Below are 14,774 nucleotides of genomic sequence, written 5' to 3' on the forward strand. Positions count from 1 at the left end.
TTAAAAAAAACTACAAAATAGTGCAGCTTAAAGACACCAAAATCAGACCTCAAAAACCCATTCTGAACAAATGCTTTATGGATTCATGATACCGATATAATGCAATATATTTAATTACTTTACATTATTAAATAAACCTGCACGAGATGTGCTAAGGCATTCAAATCTTTTGTATTTTCCAAACTTTACAAATAGTGCAAATGTAACATAAAAACCACAAATAAAAACAGCAATTCTTTTGACAGGTTGTAACTTATTCACACAAGTGGAGGTCAGAGCTGCTACAACCAGCAATTATGGCAACAAGAGAACTGCAAACTTTTAAACATAAAAGAAAACCTCTCTGGCCCAGAAATATCACTGTTATAGAACAATCCTTGTACTTGAGTTAAAAACATAAGGAAGTATCCTTTAATTCTAGGAAGAGATTGAAGCGCTAATTCGCTTTAAGCAAATATTGTGCAAACAGAGATTTTGCTTTATTTTGAGGAAACAGTCACATCTTCAAATTCCAAAGAAAACATTTACGTAATGTAAAAGTATTTTTAGTTTTTCCTTGAATAGGAAATTAAATGGCAGGGGTCATTGAATGTGTTTAAAAATCTTATTATTAGAACATTTTTCTAAGAAGTGGCAAAATAAAAATCCTAAGTGTGCAAATCTAATAGAAATATTCCTATGTCACTGTCATGAATATGAATGTCTCTGTATCAGTTTACAGAGAAAATACATGCTAATTTATTGTATGAACATTCTCTACACACATGGAAGTCAGATGCTACAATAATGAGGGCTATACGTTTTGGTTAAAATACATAGCAATTTACACTTGATATGTCTTGAATAAATAGTAAAACTTTAAATTAATCCAATAAGTTATTTAGAAGACTCTGATCTGTTCTATGGCTGCTTTCCTTGCCCTTGCAATCCATTTGCAAATGTATCCCATTAAACAATAGGATGTAAACATTTAAACATCTCTAACACTAAAATCCGACTACATTAGAATTCAATTTCCAAATAGCTACTGTAACAATAAAAAATATCCAAACGTAAGGGCAGTATATGACCAAAATTCAGTTCCAATGGAATTGCAATCTTCACTAAATTTTAGGCAGGCTGTTTTTTTTTACAGTCATTTATAATGTGGCACATCCTTCAATAAGGCAACTGTGGTGACTAAGTGGATGTTCAAAAAATGTAGTTTCCTCGATACTTGTTGTTGTACATACGTTTGTTGTACGTTGTCAACATTTAAACATGACCACAATCATTCCATAACCTTAAATCCTTTTTTTCCCAAACAACAACCCTCACCCTTAACCCTAATCCTGCCGTTTTTTAAGGCTAAACTTAAAGGGACAGTACAGGCTTGCGCTTGCCACATTGCGAGATGTAAACTTAAATGGCGTCCTCCTCAGTAGAGCTGTAACGTTAGCTAGTTTAGGTGACCTCAAGCCTCTCGTCCATGAGCAGATGAATGCCTCCTTCTGAGCAGTGATACGGTTAAGAAAATAGTTCCTACATTAAACCGCTAACTACAACGTCTGTGGATTTTCTTGAGTAACCCGGCCATGATTTCTGGAACGAGACATTGCTGTTGAGTTTTTGTAATGTAGTTTTTTTTTACATTTGAGCACCACAAGCTCAAGTGCCATCTAGCTCCATTATGTTGGAGAGAAGGCCTACATCGCTACGGCCAATATCTCCAACACTCTGTAAATCACACGAAAACAATCTAGATCGATAAATATGACTACAGGTAAGAGGAAAAAGATATATTTTTAATTTCAGGGTAAACTGTCCCTTTAACCAAACCTTACACGGATCAGAAAACTGACATATTGGTCATATAACGATTATGGAAAGACGTCTTCCCGTTGATAGGTGTGATGGATCCGAAATATTTATATGGATGGTTTTAGAAGGCAAAGTGTGTTTTAACGTTCCATTTGGAGTACTTATGCTATTTATTATGGTATTTTGAGGCTTTTTCAACCTGTCATGAGTTACAGTCACCAGGAAACACTGAATCCTTGTCATTTTTTTTTATGTACTGGCACTAGATTTTGGTTATCAGCAGCTCCAATCCCAACATGTCAGCATTACTGTCGGCCTTAACAAACAAACACTGGTCAAACCTACTCCCTCCTGCTTTTGGCAGCTTATATCTGTATCCAACATTTCCAGTCGCATACACACTTTCGATCAAACACATAGCACAGAAAATGCAAAGCAAACGGTCCAAACGTACAAGCAGATCTCTCTGAGGCTCTGATGCCTCCTCAGCTCAGAGGGTGCTGAACATCCTGTAGGGTTTGGTAAACGGACATTGAATTTGGGGAAATTACACTACTGCCCTCTTCAATTACCTTAATATTTGGTCATAAAATGGAGCCTAGCGCCACATTTTAAGACACTTAAAAAGGGAAACAAACCAAAATAAAAGTTGATTCAGAACCTAAACATAGCTGACATTTCTCACAGCCATCTGAGTCTCCATTGGAAATACATCCAGCTCAAATTGCTTCAGAAGTACCCTCCTTGGGTCAGCTGTGTCTAATTGTCCTCTTACTGCCGACTTAAAGCCACACCAATTAGTCTGGCAGCAGGTAAAAGAGGACCGAACATGATCGTCCCGTTCTTGGTTTTGTCTTCGCCCACTTTCTTTCAGATAGGTGAGCCAGCGTTTTGTGGCTGGAGGATGATAAAATCATTGCATCACGCACTTTTCTTTCTGCTGTTTGGCATACTTCCTCCTCCGCTGCTCCAGGCCTCGCTCCAGGCGCTCGTCCTCCTCCAGAGCTCTGAAGACAAGGGGGAGAGGAGGAGAGTCACAGGCTGTCTACACATGATGCGTTTCAGGCGTCCGTCCAGCTCACACATGTGTGACGGAGCAGTGCCAGTAAAAGAAAGAGACTTAGACTTTATTAACCCCTTCTCACAGCACAGTGAGTGTCTCACCCTCTCTCTTTGGCGTCGATATCGTGGACCAGTTCGTCTCTCTGGTTGACCAGTGACACCAGCTCCTGAAGCAGCAGCTGCTCTCTGTGTTTATGGGCCTGACTCTTCTGCCACTCTATACACACACACACACACACACACACACACACACACACACACACACACACACACACACACACACACACACACACACGAACAAGAGATAGTGAGGAGGGGGAGAACTCTTTGGAAAAGGATGAGAGAAGGATGACCACAGCCAAGAAAGATGGCAAACTTGACAGACAACATCAGAACTTAGGGCTGTGCAGTAATTTTGTTTCACAAAAAATTCACAATTATGTTACATTACTGACATCACAACTATGTATTGTGATTACTTATCCATCTTTGTGGGGAAATAATTGTATTGTCATACGGAAACCCTAAAATTCACCCGGAAGAAAACATGAATGCTTTTAGTCCTATTTAGAACATGGGGTAGAGATGCACTTCAGCCTCTTGTGGTCGAAATGAGTATTACAACAACATACAGATTTTTTCCACCTGCTTTCGATTTAGAAAAATTATATCAGCAAAAGTTTTTATTTAACCTGGGTTCTTAAGTTATGAACAAAGGAGATTTAGACTCACCAGAATGTTTTGCTCTCACCTCTGAGGGCTTCCGTATAAACACCAAACATTGACAAAAAACTACCTTTACATTCAGTCAACACATCTAAACCATTCATCAGTGTGCAAAATACAGGGGGTGTCAGGAAGTCTCTGGCCCCTTTAGTTAACACCTGAGGTCCCCTGAAAACCTTTGTAGGTAGGGTCTTAAAAATAAAGTTAAAGGTTCCTTGTGAAGTTCTAGTAGCGCAAGGGAACCCGTTTTGTTTATCTCGTACACGCCTAGGAGGAAGTGCATGCACATCGCTCTGCTCATGCTCTGCATATTTGAAAGGTCTAAAATAACCCTTTACAGTGAACTTTGGCTATATCCAGCTTGAAATCACGTCATTTACCACTCGTTGTCAATTTTCAGTTCCCTAATTTAAAAGCCATTGTATATCTCTGTAGAAATTTATTTTTCGGAACAAAGCTGAGAAGCTCTAATCTCCTATCCCCAGAAAGCTGCCTTTCACCCCTATCCGTTGTTAATAGGAGAAGTTATATGTCATTTAGGATGCTGTAAAAAAAACACAACCCACAGAGCTGCAGTCACACACATATTTTAAAGGCATACACAGAATTACAAGAACATCTTGACACTTTCTGCTTTAATTCCATGCAATGAGACAGAAGGTCACGAGGAGCACAACCCCACAGTATGAGCATCAACCACAGTGTTTGGTGTCGGCGTGTCATGGACTGTGTTCTGGAGTGTTGTTGTTGAAGCGATGTACGGTTAGCAATAAAGTCGTACCTTCAATCGCCATCATGTCCCTCAGCTCTTTGTTTAACAGCTCAAATTTTCTTTCCAAGTCTTGTTCCTCCAGCCTGTCAATCACAAAAGATGCCTTACAACATGTGTGACATGTGTGACATGTGTGACATGTGTGACATGTGTGACGTACGTGCCCATGGAGGAGAGTTGCTTTATAGTTTTAAACATAAACAGACAGCTTTTGCACTTTGAGTAATTATTTTGCCATATTACTGCACCAAAAGTCAAGAATGGACTATTACCTATACTTTCTTTGTTTAATTGTGACAGTTTGCATAACAGAAATAAGAAATCCTGCACAATGACAAAGAGATTTTACATACAAATCTTACGTAGCTCAGCTATCTAAAACATTGTAAATATTGAGTTTTGAAAATAATTTTTGATCTTCGAAACTCGTGGTCCACACAGTAGCTTGTCTAGATGTTCCTCAGATGGAGTGTAGATGTTCGAATTCCAATTTTTATCTGAGCAATTTAAGGGCTTTCTGCCAATGTAGGCCTCAAGTTTAAAGTTTATTTTAAGCCTAAATGGATGATGGAACACATTTAACAATTTCTACAATTCGATGACAACTGCACAACTCCCTCTGTAATGATGAAAAGCTCCAGAACTGCTACTAAATGGACCTTGTGGTGAGATTGTTTTGTCAATTGTAAATATTTTACTGTAAATTCTATAGTTTATGTGCCTGTTTCCAGCAGTGTGTGTCGTGGATGTCTTACAGAAGCTGCAGATGGTCCTGTCTTCTGATTAAAGCATTCTTCTTGTTGACCAGCGTAAACCATTCCTGAATCAACCTCTCCTCCTCCACCTTGTCACTGCCTGCAGGAGAAAATCACATTACAATAACCCATCTGTAATAGTCCTTCTCTTACTTTTCTAAATTGTGATAATTCACAGAGAATAATGAATAAGATTAGAACTGCTAACACTAAAATCGATCATTTATTTGTTGTTTAAATATATTTATGTATATGTTTTTATTTATTGTGCACGAATATGTAGCAGTACATAATTAAGATTGTCTTGCCTGTTTCCAGTAGCTGTCTGAGTTTCCTCTCCACCACACCTGCTCTGTTATCAATATGATTTTGTTCCGCTTCCAGGGCTTCGATCTGACTCAGCACGTACTGGCTGGGGTCCTGGATACATTGACACACACACAAACAAACGCAATTACCTACAGCCAGTTAGGTTTCAGATCTAGATATTCAACCAGACAACGAAACAAATTGTTACTGACCTGGCCTTCTGGTCTTCCCTCCTCAACCACAGCCTCTGTTCTCTCTGTGAGACAAACGCAAATGAACTATACCACTTGTATGAATGAATCAATGCTAAACATTCCAAATCACCATGTCCAAATAAAGTCAACACAAAAGGATGTTTAAAAAAAATATGGCTATGTTAATATATATATTATAACAGATATATGATATCCGTTCTTGAGAAGGACTAACCAGTGTCTGACTTCCTCCGGGTAATTATACTGTCTTCTTGCCCTTCAACAACCTGCAGACAAAAAGAGTTCCTCATATCAGATAAATAAAAGAGAAAAATTTAATAAGAATAAAAGGGATAATTTAATAATAAATTTAATATCATACCACTGATATGTCTCCTTCTTCTATTGACCCACTCCTTCGCTGAGACCTACGCTTCTTGACCAGATCAGCGTCTTTGACATGAGAGAAACCGGTCTTGGACAGGAAGTGAGTCCTTGGGGGTGCCACTGGTAATTGAGAACCGCCTGCTCCAGCAACCTGCAACCGTTTGGTTCTGGGAGGGGGAAGGACATCCCTGGGGTTACTGTCCGACGCTGTTGTGCCTGCAGTCCCATTAGTATCTAGACTTATACCCTCCTCCTGGAGCCTCTGGGCGCAGTAGCGAGCAGTTGCCTCAGGGTCCTCTTGACTATCCCTGTCCCCTGCTACTGCATAGCTGGACTCGCTGCCATCCCTTTCTATGTGAAGCACACTGAGCTGCTGGCCCGTGAAATGGGTGCGGACCTGATTGAGGTAGGTCATGACAATGAGGCGGTCAGGCACTGCTAGCATGACCATGTCCGAAGGCTCCATCAGCCTGGAAATGCCAAGTTCGGCAAAGCCATCAAAGGCCTGCAATTTGTAGGAAAATAGATCAGATTATAAATGATCAATTAACACATGATAAAGTAATGATAAGTTTATGTTGGTAAATTAAATCAAAAGATAGCCAATCACCTTTTTGTTGTTGTGCTTGATGTCATAGGGGTCCAGCATTTCATAATTACTACAAGAAGACAAAAGACAAAAAAAACATAAAACAGTGTATGCATTACTTTTTTATCTGTAGACCAACTATGTTTTAAATGTTTCTTACATCTTTTCTGGTTGGAAGTGATGTAAGATGGCACAAAAAGCAAGGCCGTTCCTCCAGGAGGTGCTGAAGTTGGTGATCTTCATTCCCTTGTGACCCTGTGTTACTTCCTTACACCAGTCCAGGAGAGACTGACTGGATGTTACTAAACTGGGACTGGGCGAAAAGCTCTGGAACACACAAAATGACAATATTTGGGAATAATTGTAATATTAATTACATTTAAGATCATATAGTCCTTGAACTATCAAGTTAGAGCTTGTGACTGAATAAAGACCATTATTAAATGGCTTGTTTGCCATTTTGGTGGCAGAAAAATAACGGAAGAGCAATGACATAAGAAATATATAGCATTATTGACAATTAAAAGATCCAGCAGACACAGAGAAATATTGGCATTGATTTGGAGCTGCAGTAGCATTGGACTAGTATTGGTAACACGCTTTACAAATTACAGGTTTTTAAATGGGTTTTATTAGTTTGTTTGTTTTTAAAAAGCAAAAAGACTGGGGAGCAAGTTATTTAATCTGTGTATGCCCAAACACCATGTAACACCGGTAACACCGACTACCATAGCAAGCCTAGTTATTCAGTGTCTGTCTGTTGTTTGGTTATGGGCAGGTAGACAGTGGGTAATTCAAGGCTTTTTGAAAATGGCCAATTGCTGCTGCTGGAAATTAGGTTGATGATAATGGAGTTTGCAGGTAATAAAACCAAAACAATGAGGGCGAAGAGGCTAACAATCTCCTTAAAGATTAGAAGAACTGCAGAGTTGGTGATAATTCTTCACTCCAAGCAACATCTTGTACATTGTGCATTATTATACTTGATCAATCATTAATATATATGTGCTGCAGCTTTAACATACTTCCAGAGCGGCAGCCCCATCTGCAGGTCTTTTCTGAGGTGTTGTTGGTTCATTGGCTTGGTGGACGCCAGGATCTTGTGACTTCTCCATTTGCCTGGAAAGACACACAAAAACAAAGCAAAGAGAGAAGTAAATTCCACAAGTTTTTTGATAAATCATTTGATCAACAACAACAAAACACTGTTTATGATTTTGCTAATGAAACCACATACATGTTAGATAATTAGACAAGGACATGAGAATTTCTATTGTGTAGAGTTAGTCAGATGAGTACACCCCCACACCTAAATGTGTACTTGCTAATCTTACCTTTCTTCCTGTAAACAACCAGCATCTACAGAAACAAATCCAAAGTCCATCTCTTCGTCCCTCATTTCTTTCCTTGAGTTTATTTCCATTGGTTCACTGTCTTTATCATCCTCTACATGCAGCCAGTCATCCTGAGAAGATGCAACAGCGAAATCAAGTGATCTATCAACCTCTTCTCCCAGGATTCTTTCAATTTCAGCTTGCTCAGACACTGCCTCTGCAGCTTTCTCTAAGTCCTCTGTCACAACAGGTTTTTCTGTAAAGGTCCAGCCTTTAATTATTTCATCCAATGCCTTCTCAGTATCTTCTACAGAGTCTACCTGAGGAAATACTTCTTCTCCCATTGCTTCCAATACCTCCCGTTCCAACTCTGATGTAGCAGCATCATCTTCTCCTTGGATTGTGAAGAAACCTCCTTCAGAGATCACACTTGAATCCAGTGATGTTGAGCCTTCCTTTGTTTCCTTGCTATTGGCAGATGTATCCTCCAGGTTTTTCTGAAATAATTCCATTTCTATGGGGAATACATTGTCTACAGGTGGTGTGCTATCTGAATAAGTCTCACTAAGACGTTTCTTGGCCCGTCGCAGTGGAACAGGCAAGCTTGACTGTTCATTCTGTTGGACTGATTCATAACCAGTGGTGTCAGTTACTATGTCTGCCAGGCAAGGAGGTGGTGAGCCAGAGATTGTAATGTCATCTTGGAATGAACCACTAAGACGCTTCTTTACTCTTGGTTTTGGTACGGGCAAGCTTGACGCTCCTGGTGTCTTTTCTGAAATATGACCATCCTCTACTTGAACACTGCTCTCAATGGTCAATCTGTTTCTCCTCAGCTTTACAGGAACTGCTTCTTCTGTATATGTAGAAGGTTGACCACCCAGAGGAGGGGGTAAGCCTTTGCTGTGTTGCACCATTGATAATTCTTTAGTCGTTGAGGAAATGTGTGATGGTTCACTATGCCTTGCTGCCTGTGCCTCGTCTCCATGAGAAGCCTTAGACGTGCTTGACATAGCTGTAATGTCATCTGGGAAGGAGCCACTGAAACGTTTCCTCACACGAGGCCTTGGGATACGAAGAGTTTTCTTATCTGCTTCTGCTATCTCTGATGCATCCTCTGATTTCTGAGAACATGTGATGTTGATCGTTTCAACAGATGTGTCACCAGCAATATTTGACTGCTTTATTTCTTCCATAGTGTTGTCGATCTGGATTGGTGTTACAGACTCCTTGTCACTGTCAATTTTGCTTGAGGTCAAATTCTTGCCACGTTTTGGAAGACATATCTTCTTGATGATTGAGAGAGAAGCAGTTTGCTCAACATGAAATATTTCTGGTTCTGGCTCTGGGGTGATGCTCTCAATTTCCTTTGTTCTCGAAGAAGGAATTATGTGAGAAGAGGCCTGGACAGATGTATTAATGTCTTTCTTAGGCCAGGTACAAAAGGTTTGCTCTGTGTCCTTTGAGCAGACCAGTAGAGTGTCTGCCTGTAGAGAGGCACTCCCAACTAAATATGTTTCTTTGGTTATTTGGTCTTTTCTTCCTACAAATGTTGAAGGGATCATTTCAGTTTCTGTTTGACCGGTTTTATCAATGCTCTGTAAAGGTTCAAGAGCATCTGAGCCATCAGAGCTTCTCTCACAAGGTTGAGGAGAAACAGGACCTGTGGTTTTCAAAGAAGAACTGTCTTGGGCTTTCAAATCCTGTTGGTCATTAGTTTTTCTAACAGATATCTCTCTAGTGACACTTCCTTTTCTTCTCGGAGGCTTGCAAGGAGTAGTTTTCTGTGGAGTTTCAGGTGGTAAACTACCATCTCTTCTTTTCACACGAGGAGGCGCGACAACATCAATACATATTTGCACTGATTCAGCTTCTCCTTTTTGTCTAAAGTCACCTGTGTATAGCGCAACTTGAGCACTAACACTTTCTTGGGTATGACCATTCTGAGGTACATTAAGAGGAATGCTACTGTCTCCTTTCTTTATGTGGGAGGATTGGGTAGTTGCAGGTTGTATCTCACCACTAGTATCTTTCCTTACAGACTGGACTGGAATAACCTCAGGAAGGAGCTTGACCGACACATCATCAGATTTATGTTTTCGGTCTGGTGTTAAACTGTCCTTCCGTCTGAGTGGTCGTAATGGAACAGTGTCTTTTCCTTGATCAAACCTTTTCTGTTGAGGCTCTGGAACTTTTCTCTTGGGCTTTCTACCTCGCTGAGGGACAGCAATGTCAGTTTGTTGTCCAACTCCACTTGAAATGTCCTGAAAAACTGTGGGTTTGTCCATGAGCATCTCCCTATGTACATTTACATCTGTAAGTGACTCATTTGATGTAGGCAGCAGGGAAGTAGCAGACATTCCTTCCATGTTTGTTTGTTGGGGGCTTAAGGAAAAGAAAGGACAAGCTTCAGAATTTGCTGTTCTTTACTTTATCATATAGTTGTACCATGCAACTTATCTCCAGCCAATTTATCTAAACCAAACCAAAAAGACAGCAACCAAATCTTATGACACATTGTAAAACAAATCTGACTGTCATTGCAAATATTCTGCTTTACTTGTATACATGCACACTGTTATTTAAACAACACAGCAGCATATAAAGGACATAAAGACAACGGTGCCCTGAGCTACAACACCTACGTCAAACGCTACAAAAAAGGCCACATTACCATTCCACATCACAATGCCAATCTTGGCGACAATCACAAATAGTTGACCATCACAATTTCCTGAGTAGTAAGCGCTCGTAAGCAGAACAAAAGACAATGTTACCACCAAAAATGCAGAACATGTACACTATCACACCGTGCAACCAAACACTTAACTGGGTCATTATCCCGCAGCACTCACCCTTTATCCAGCTGTGAAGAAGTTGACACTGCTCTAACCTCATCCTGGTCTGTCTCAGTCTGGTGCCTTGCTAACAAAGTTTCAAAGTAAACAGGTGTTTGAACAGACTCCTGCCCTGCGAGTGACCTCTCCTTTGTATGCCATTGATCAAGTGGGGCCTCTTGTTCTTTTTCACCATCTTCCTTTGATATTTCATTGATATCTGCCTCTGTCAGAGGTGGCCATTTCTTCATGCTAACACAAACCAAAAACCCATCATCATTGTCGGTAGTTGGCGATGGAGACGCTGATTGATCACCTACCAAGTTCAACATGTAAGGCTCAGCACCTGTTGGATATTCAGTGTTATGTTTGGTGTTAATGTCTTCAAACTGGCCCTCTATCTGTTGTATGGGAGGAGTGTTGTCCGCAAAATGTGGTGAAAACTCATCTGAAGGGGTCAGTGTCTTGTCGTTCAGATCCATAGAAGAGGCAACCTTTGGATGGTGCTCCACTTCAGCTAGAGTAGAGCCAGACGGCCCCAAAATGGATGCTACTGTTTCATAACTGTGAGACATGGATACTGGAGTCAGTGAGTGAAACCTGGAACCATGCGAAAACAATGGTTTCAATAAACATGTAGCTAATTATAGAAACCAGTAAGTATTGGAGAAAGTAAAATCCATTCCCATGCAGATGTAGACCCGTTTTTACTTTACCCCAAACTTTGAAATGTCAAATTCTGCACTTATTATATATTTAGGGTAACAATAATCGATGCACACTATGTTGCATGCTTCACACTATTAGTTTCAGACCAGTCTTACACTTACCCTTTGTGGAAAACACCCACAATAGCCTTTACTAATCCTGACGACTCTTCCTCTTTTGCTGACAAAGAGGATTTGATCTGTTTCTCTGTAATTGTTCCCTCGGCTTCCAATACTTCCCAGCCAGAGACACCAGCTGGCTCTGACATGTCCAATAGTTTCTTCCATGTTTGGGTTTCCTTTGCATCAACCTTTTCAACATGTGATTTGCTGAGGACCCAGATACAACGGAGTTTAATGCTTGATCCACAAATTCAGGCAGCAACACAATAAAAATAATAATAAATACAGCCTTCACAGAGATGCAGAAATGTACCATGCACTGTATTGTCAAGGTACTAGAGCTACTGTTTATTGGTCCAAACAGTTAGGCAAGCACTAAACTGACCCCTTTCACAGCAAACTGCAAGCGCACTGGGCTCTTCTACTTACCCTTTATCTACACAAACGTCTATGTTTTGCTTTGCACCGCCTTTGAATTTCTCCTCTGTCATGAAAGCAAACATAGTCAAATACAAAGAACAAAGACAAAGAAAGGTGAATGTGACCTCAATCTGCACACTGTGAATGTCTCACCATATGCAAGTGCTGTGCTGGGGAGGCTAAAAGATGTAGAGGGAACACCTGGAGTTCTTGGGTCTTTGAGATTTGACTGAGTTGACTGTGCATGAGACAATTCTTCTGATGTAAGCTTCTCAGTACAACAAGGAACTGGAATAGTCATTGTTTCTTTCACTGTTGGATTCAGCTGTGAAATGCTAGGGAGCCCAGGGATTCTAGTCAATTGTGGACATGATGGAGACATTGCTACCATGTACTTCATTTCATCTGGTTCATGTTTTTCTTTGTCAGGAAACTTTGCAATGACAAAAATCTTCTCATTCTGACGCTTCTCAAACAGCAACTTACTGTGTGTTGTCCTAGTTTTTATATTTGTATATTCAGAGCTAATCATCCTTGCTGATGGAAAACCTGGGATACATGAAACACATGGAGCAGATGTGTATAAGCTGACCATGTTTGGTGGTCTGTTTACAATTTGAGCCGAAGGAAAACCATGTAGTCTGGCTTCTTTAGGGCAGGAGTTCACTGATGTCACCATATCTTTCATGTTGTAACAATAGAGCTGGTCCTGTCCAGCAAGTGGCAAAATCATTTGTGCCCTCTTCTCTCGAAGCTTTATCAAAATTGGTTTTGTTTCATTTAGCCATCCTATGCTTGGGATTGTAGTCATGGATGCAAATCCTTTGAGACTTGAAGCTCTAGAACAGCAAGGTGCGAAACTTATCATGTTGGGTTCAATCTTGGATTTGGTTTGAGGTGCAGAGGGGAACCCAGGGGTTCTGGATGCTTCAGGGCAAGATGGTGCAATGGCCAACATCGACTTTGCAGTTTCTTCGTCTTGATTTGGACTGTGTATCACAAAAACAGTGTCTTTTGATGGTTTATTAGACAACGTTTGTGGATCAAGAAGCCATTGTAATTGTGAGGCCCCAACAAAGGATGCAAATCCAGGGAGATTGGACACTCTGGAGCAAATAGGTACAAGACTCAACATATTGTATTGAGGGACAGATGGGAAGCCTGGAATTTTTGGTGCTCGTGGGCAAGAAGGAACCAAAGCATGCATGTTGTTTAGTTTGTCTAAGTTAATTGGTGAGCTGTTAATCCTAAACTGAATGTTCTTTTGTGGTTTGTGCATGAATGAACCCAGTTCAGCACCCCATCCTTCTTCCTTGTGCCCTTCAAGTGATGGAAATCCAGGTATGATAGAAACTAGGGGGCATATAGGGAGGAGGTTGACTATATTTAGTCCATAGTACACCATTTTGGGATTTGGAATAGATGGGAAACCAGAGATACTTGACACTTTAGGACAGGATGGTACACAGGAAACCATATTCCTCATTATCTTTTTGTTGTCATTTGATGTGTCAAATATGACCCTCTTCTTTGGTAGCCTCTTCAGCAATGACCCCTTTTCTGTTACCCATCCTACACTCATATCCACATCAACTGATGGGAATCCAGGAATTTTGGAAACTTGTGAGCACAATGTAAAAAGGCTGATAATATTTGGTGCACTATACACAGCTCTGTAATTTGGATTGGAAGGAAATCCTGGCGCCCGTGCCTCTTTTGGACAGGATGGTACAAGAGAAACCATTGCTGTCATTGCTTTCTTATCTCCTTCACATCTGTCAATCGATGACACCTGCTTTTCTTTTAATCTTGGTTCAAATAGTGGTTTCCTGCTCACTGTCCAACCTTCCGAAGTATGAAATGATGGAAATCCAGGTATTTGTGACACTTTTGTGCATGAGCTTGAAAGACTGACCATATTTGTTATGTCAATAACATTAATACTCCTTGGTCTTGGGACAGAAGGAAAGCCAGAGATAAGTGAATCTCTTGGACAACTTTGTGCGAGAGACACAACTCCTTTCATGTCTTTGTTCATTTTATCGTGCTCCAGTAGTAATACAGACTTCTTTTTCATTTGCTTCTCCCATAATACTTGATGAATAGTGTTCCAGTCTTTGCTGTCAGCTTTTTGCATCGAAGGAAAACCAGCCATACGTGAGGTGGCTGGGCAAGATGGAAGGAGATTGACACTACTAAACCCATTATTGATTACTGTAGGTTCCAGAGCAGAAGGAAAACCAGGAATACAAGCTTCTTTTGGACAAGTTGGGGCTAACGCTGACATGGCCCTCATGTCTTCATTGTTAGGTCTCTCTTCAATCATGACTTTTTTGATCTTTGGATGCGTTACCGCTAAAGGATTGTGATCTGTAGCCCAGCTTTTGCTTAAAGGTTCTTTTAATGATGGAACACCTTCAATACAAGACATTTTGGGGCAACAGCTTAAAAGGCTCACCATATCTGATCCACAATGTGCTATAGTAGGTTGTGGAATTGAGGGGATGCCTGCTATACAAGAAGGTTTTGGGCAAGGTAGTACAAAAGCTCCCATTAGTTCAGTTTCATCCTTCTCTTTTAGTGACGCTGGTATGACAGCAAGTTCAGTTTTCATTTTCTTCTGCAAAAGTGGTTCCTGTTGAGATAACCATGATCTGTTATTGGTTTCACTGATAGATGGTAAACCAGGTATACCGGATACACTTGGACATCCAGGGTAAATATCCACCATATTTGGTCCATAAAAAAATAAATTGTAT

The 14,774-nt window shown here is 40.4% G+C and overlaps 1 protein-coding gene across 2 annotated transcripts in view; it reads right to left on the bottom strand.

Annotated features, from left to right (window-relative positions):
- Positions 1–56: 56 nt before the first annotated feature.
- Positions 57–14,774, bottom strand: part of ehbp1l1a (EH domain binding protein 1-like 1a) — a 40,250-nt gene continuing 25,532 nt past the window's right edge. The window contains exons 15-25 of one of the 2 annotated variants that reach the window (XM_029455210.1): positions 7,620–7,713; positions 6,755–6,921; positions 6,616–6,664; positions 6,001–6,510; positions 5,854–5,905; positions 5,637–5,680; positions 5,424–5,535; positions 5,116–5,215; positions 4,370–4,443; positions 2,965–3,079; positions 57–2,807 (exon numbers count right to left, since the gene is read on the bottom strand). In XM_029455210.1, coding sequence (XP_029311070.1) covers positions 2,714–2,807; positions 2,965–3,079; positions 4,370–4,443; positions 5,116–5,215; positions 5,424–5,535; positions 5,637–5,680; positions 5,854–5,905; positions 6,001–6,510; positions 6,616–6,664; positions 6,755–6,921; positions 7,620–7,713 — 1,411 coding nt within the window. In that variant the 3' untranslated portion in view covers positions 57–2,713. Of the gene's footprint in view, positions 2,808–2,964; positions 3,080–4,369; positions 4,444–5,115; positions 5,216–5,423; positions 5,536–5,636; positions 5,681–5,853; positions 5,906–6,000; positions 6,511–6,615; positions 6,665–6,754; positions 6,922–7,619; positions 7,714–14,774 lie in introns of those variants that run through there. The other variant, XM_029455209.1, reaches the window with a different exon arrangement.

Source organism: Cottoperca gobio, chromosome 18 (genome assembly GCF_900634415.1).
Source record: "Cottoperca gobio chromosome 18, fCotGob3.1, whole genome shotgun sequence".
In the NCBI taxonomy this organism is placed as follows: Eukaryota; Metazoa; Chordata; class Actinopteri; order Perciformes; family Bovichtidae; genus Cottoperca; species Cottoperca gobio.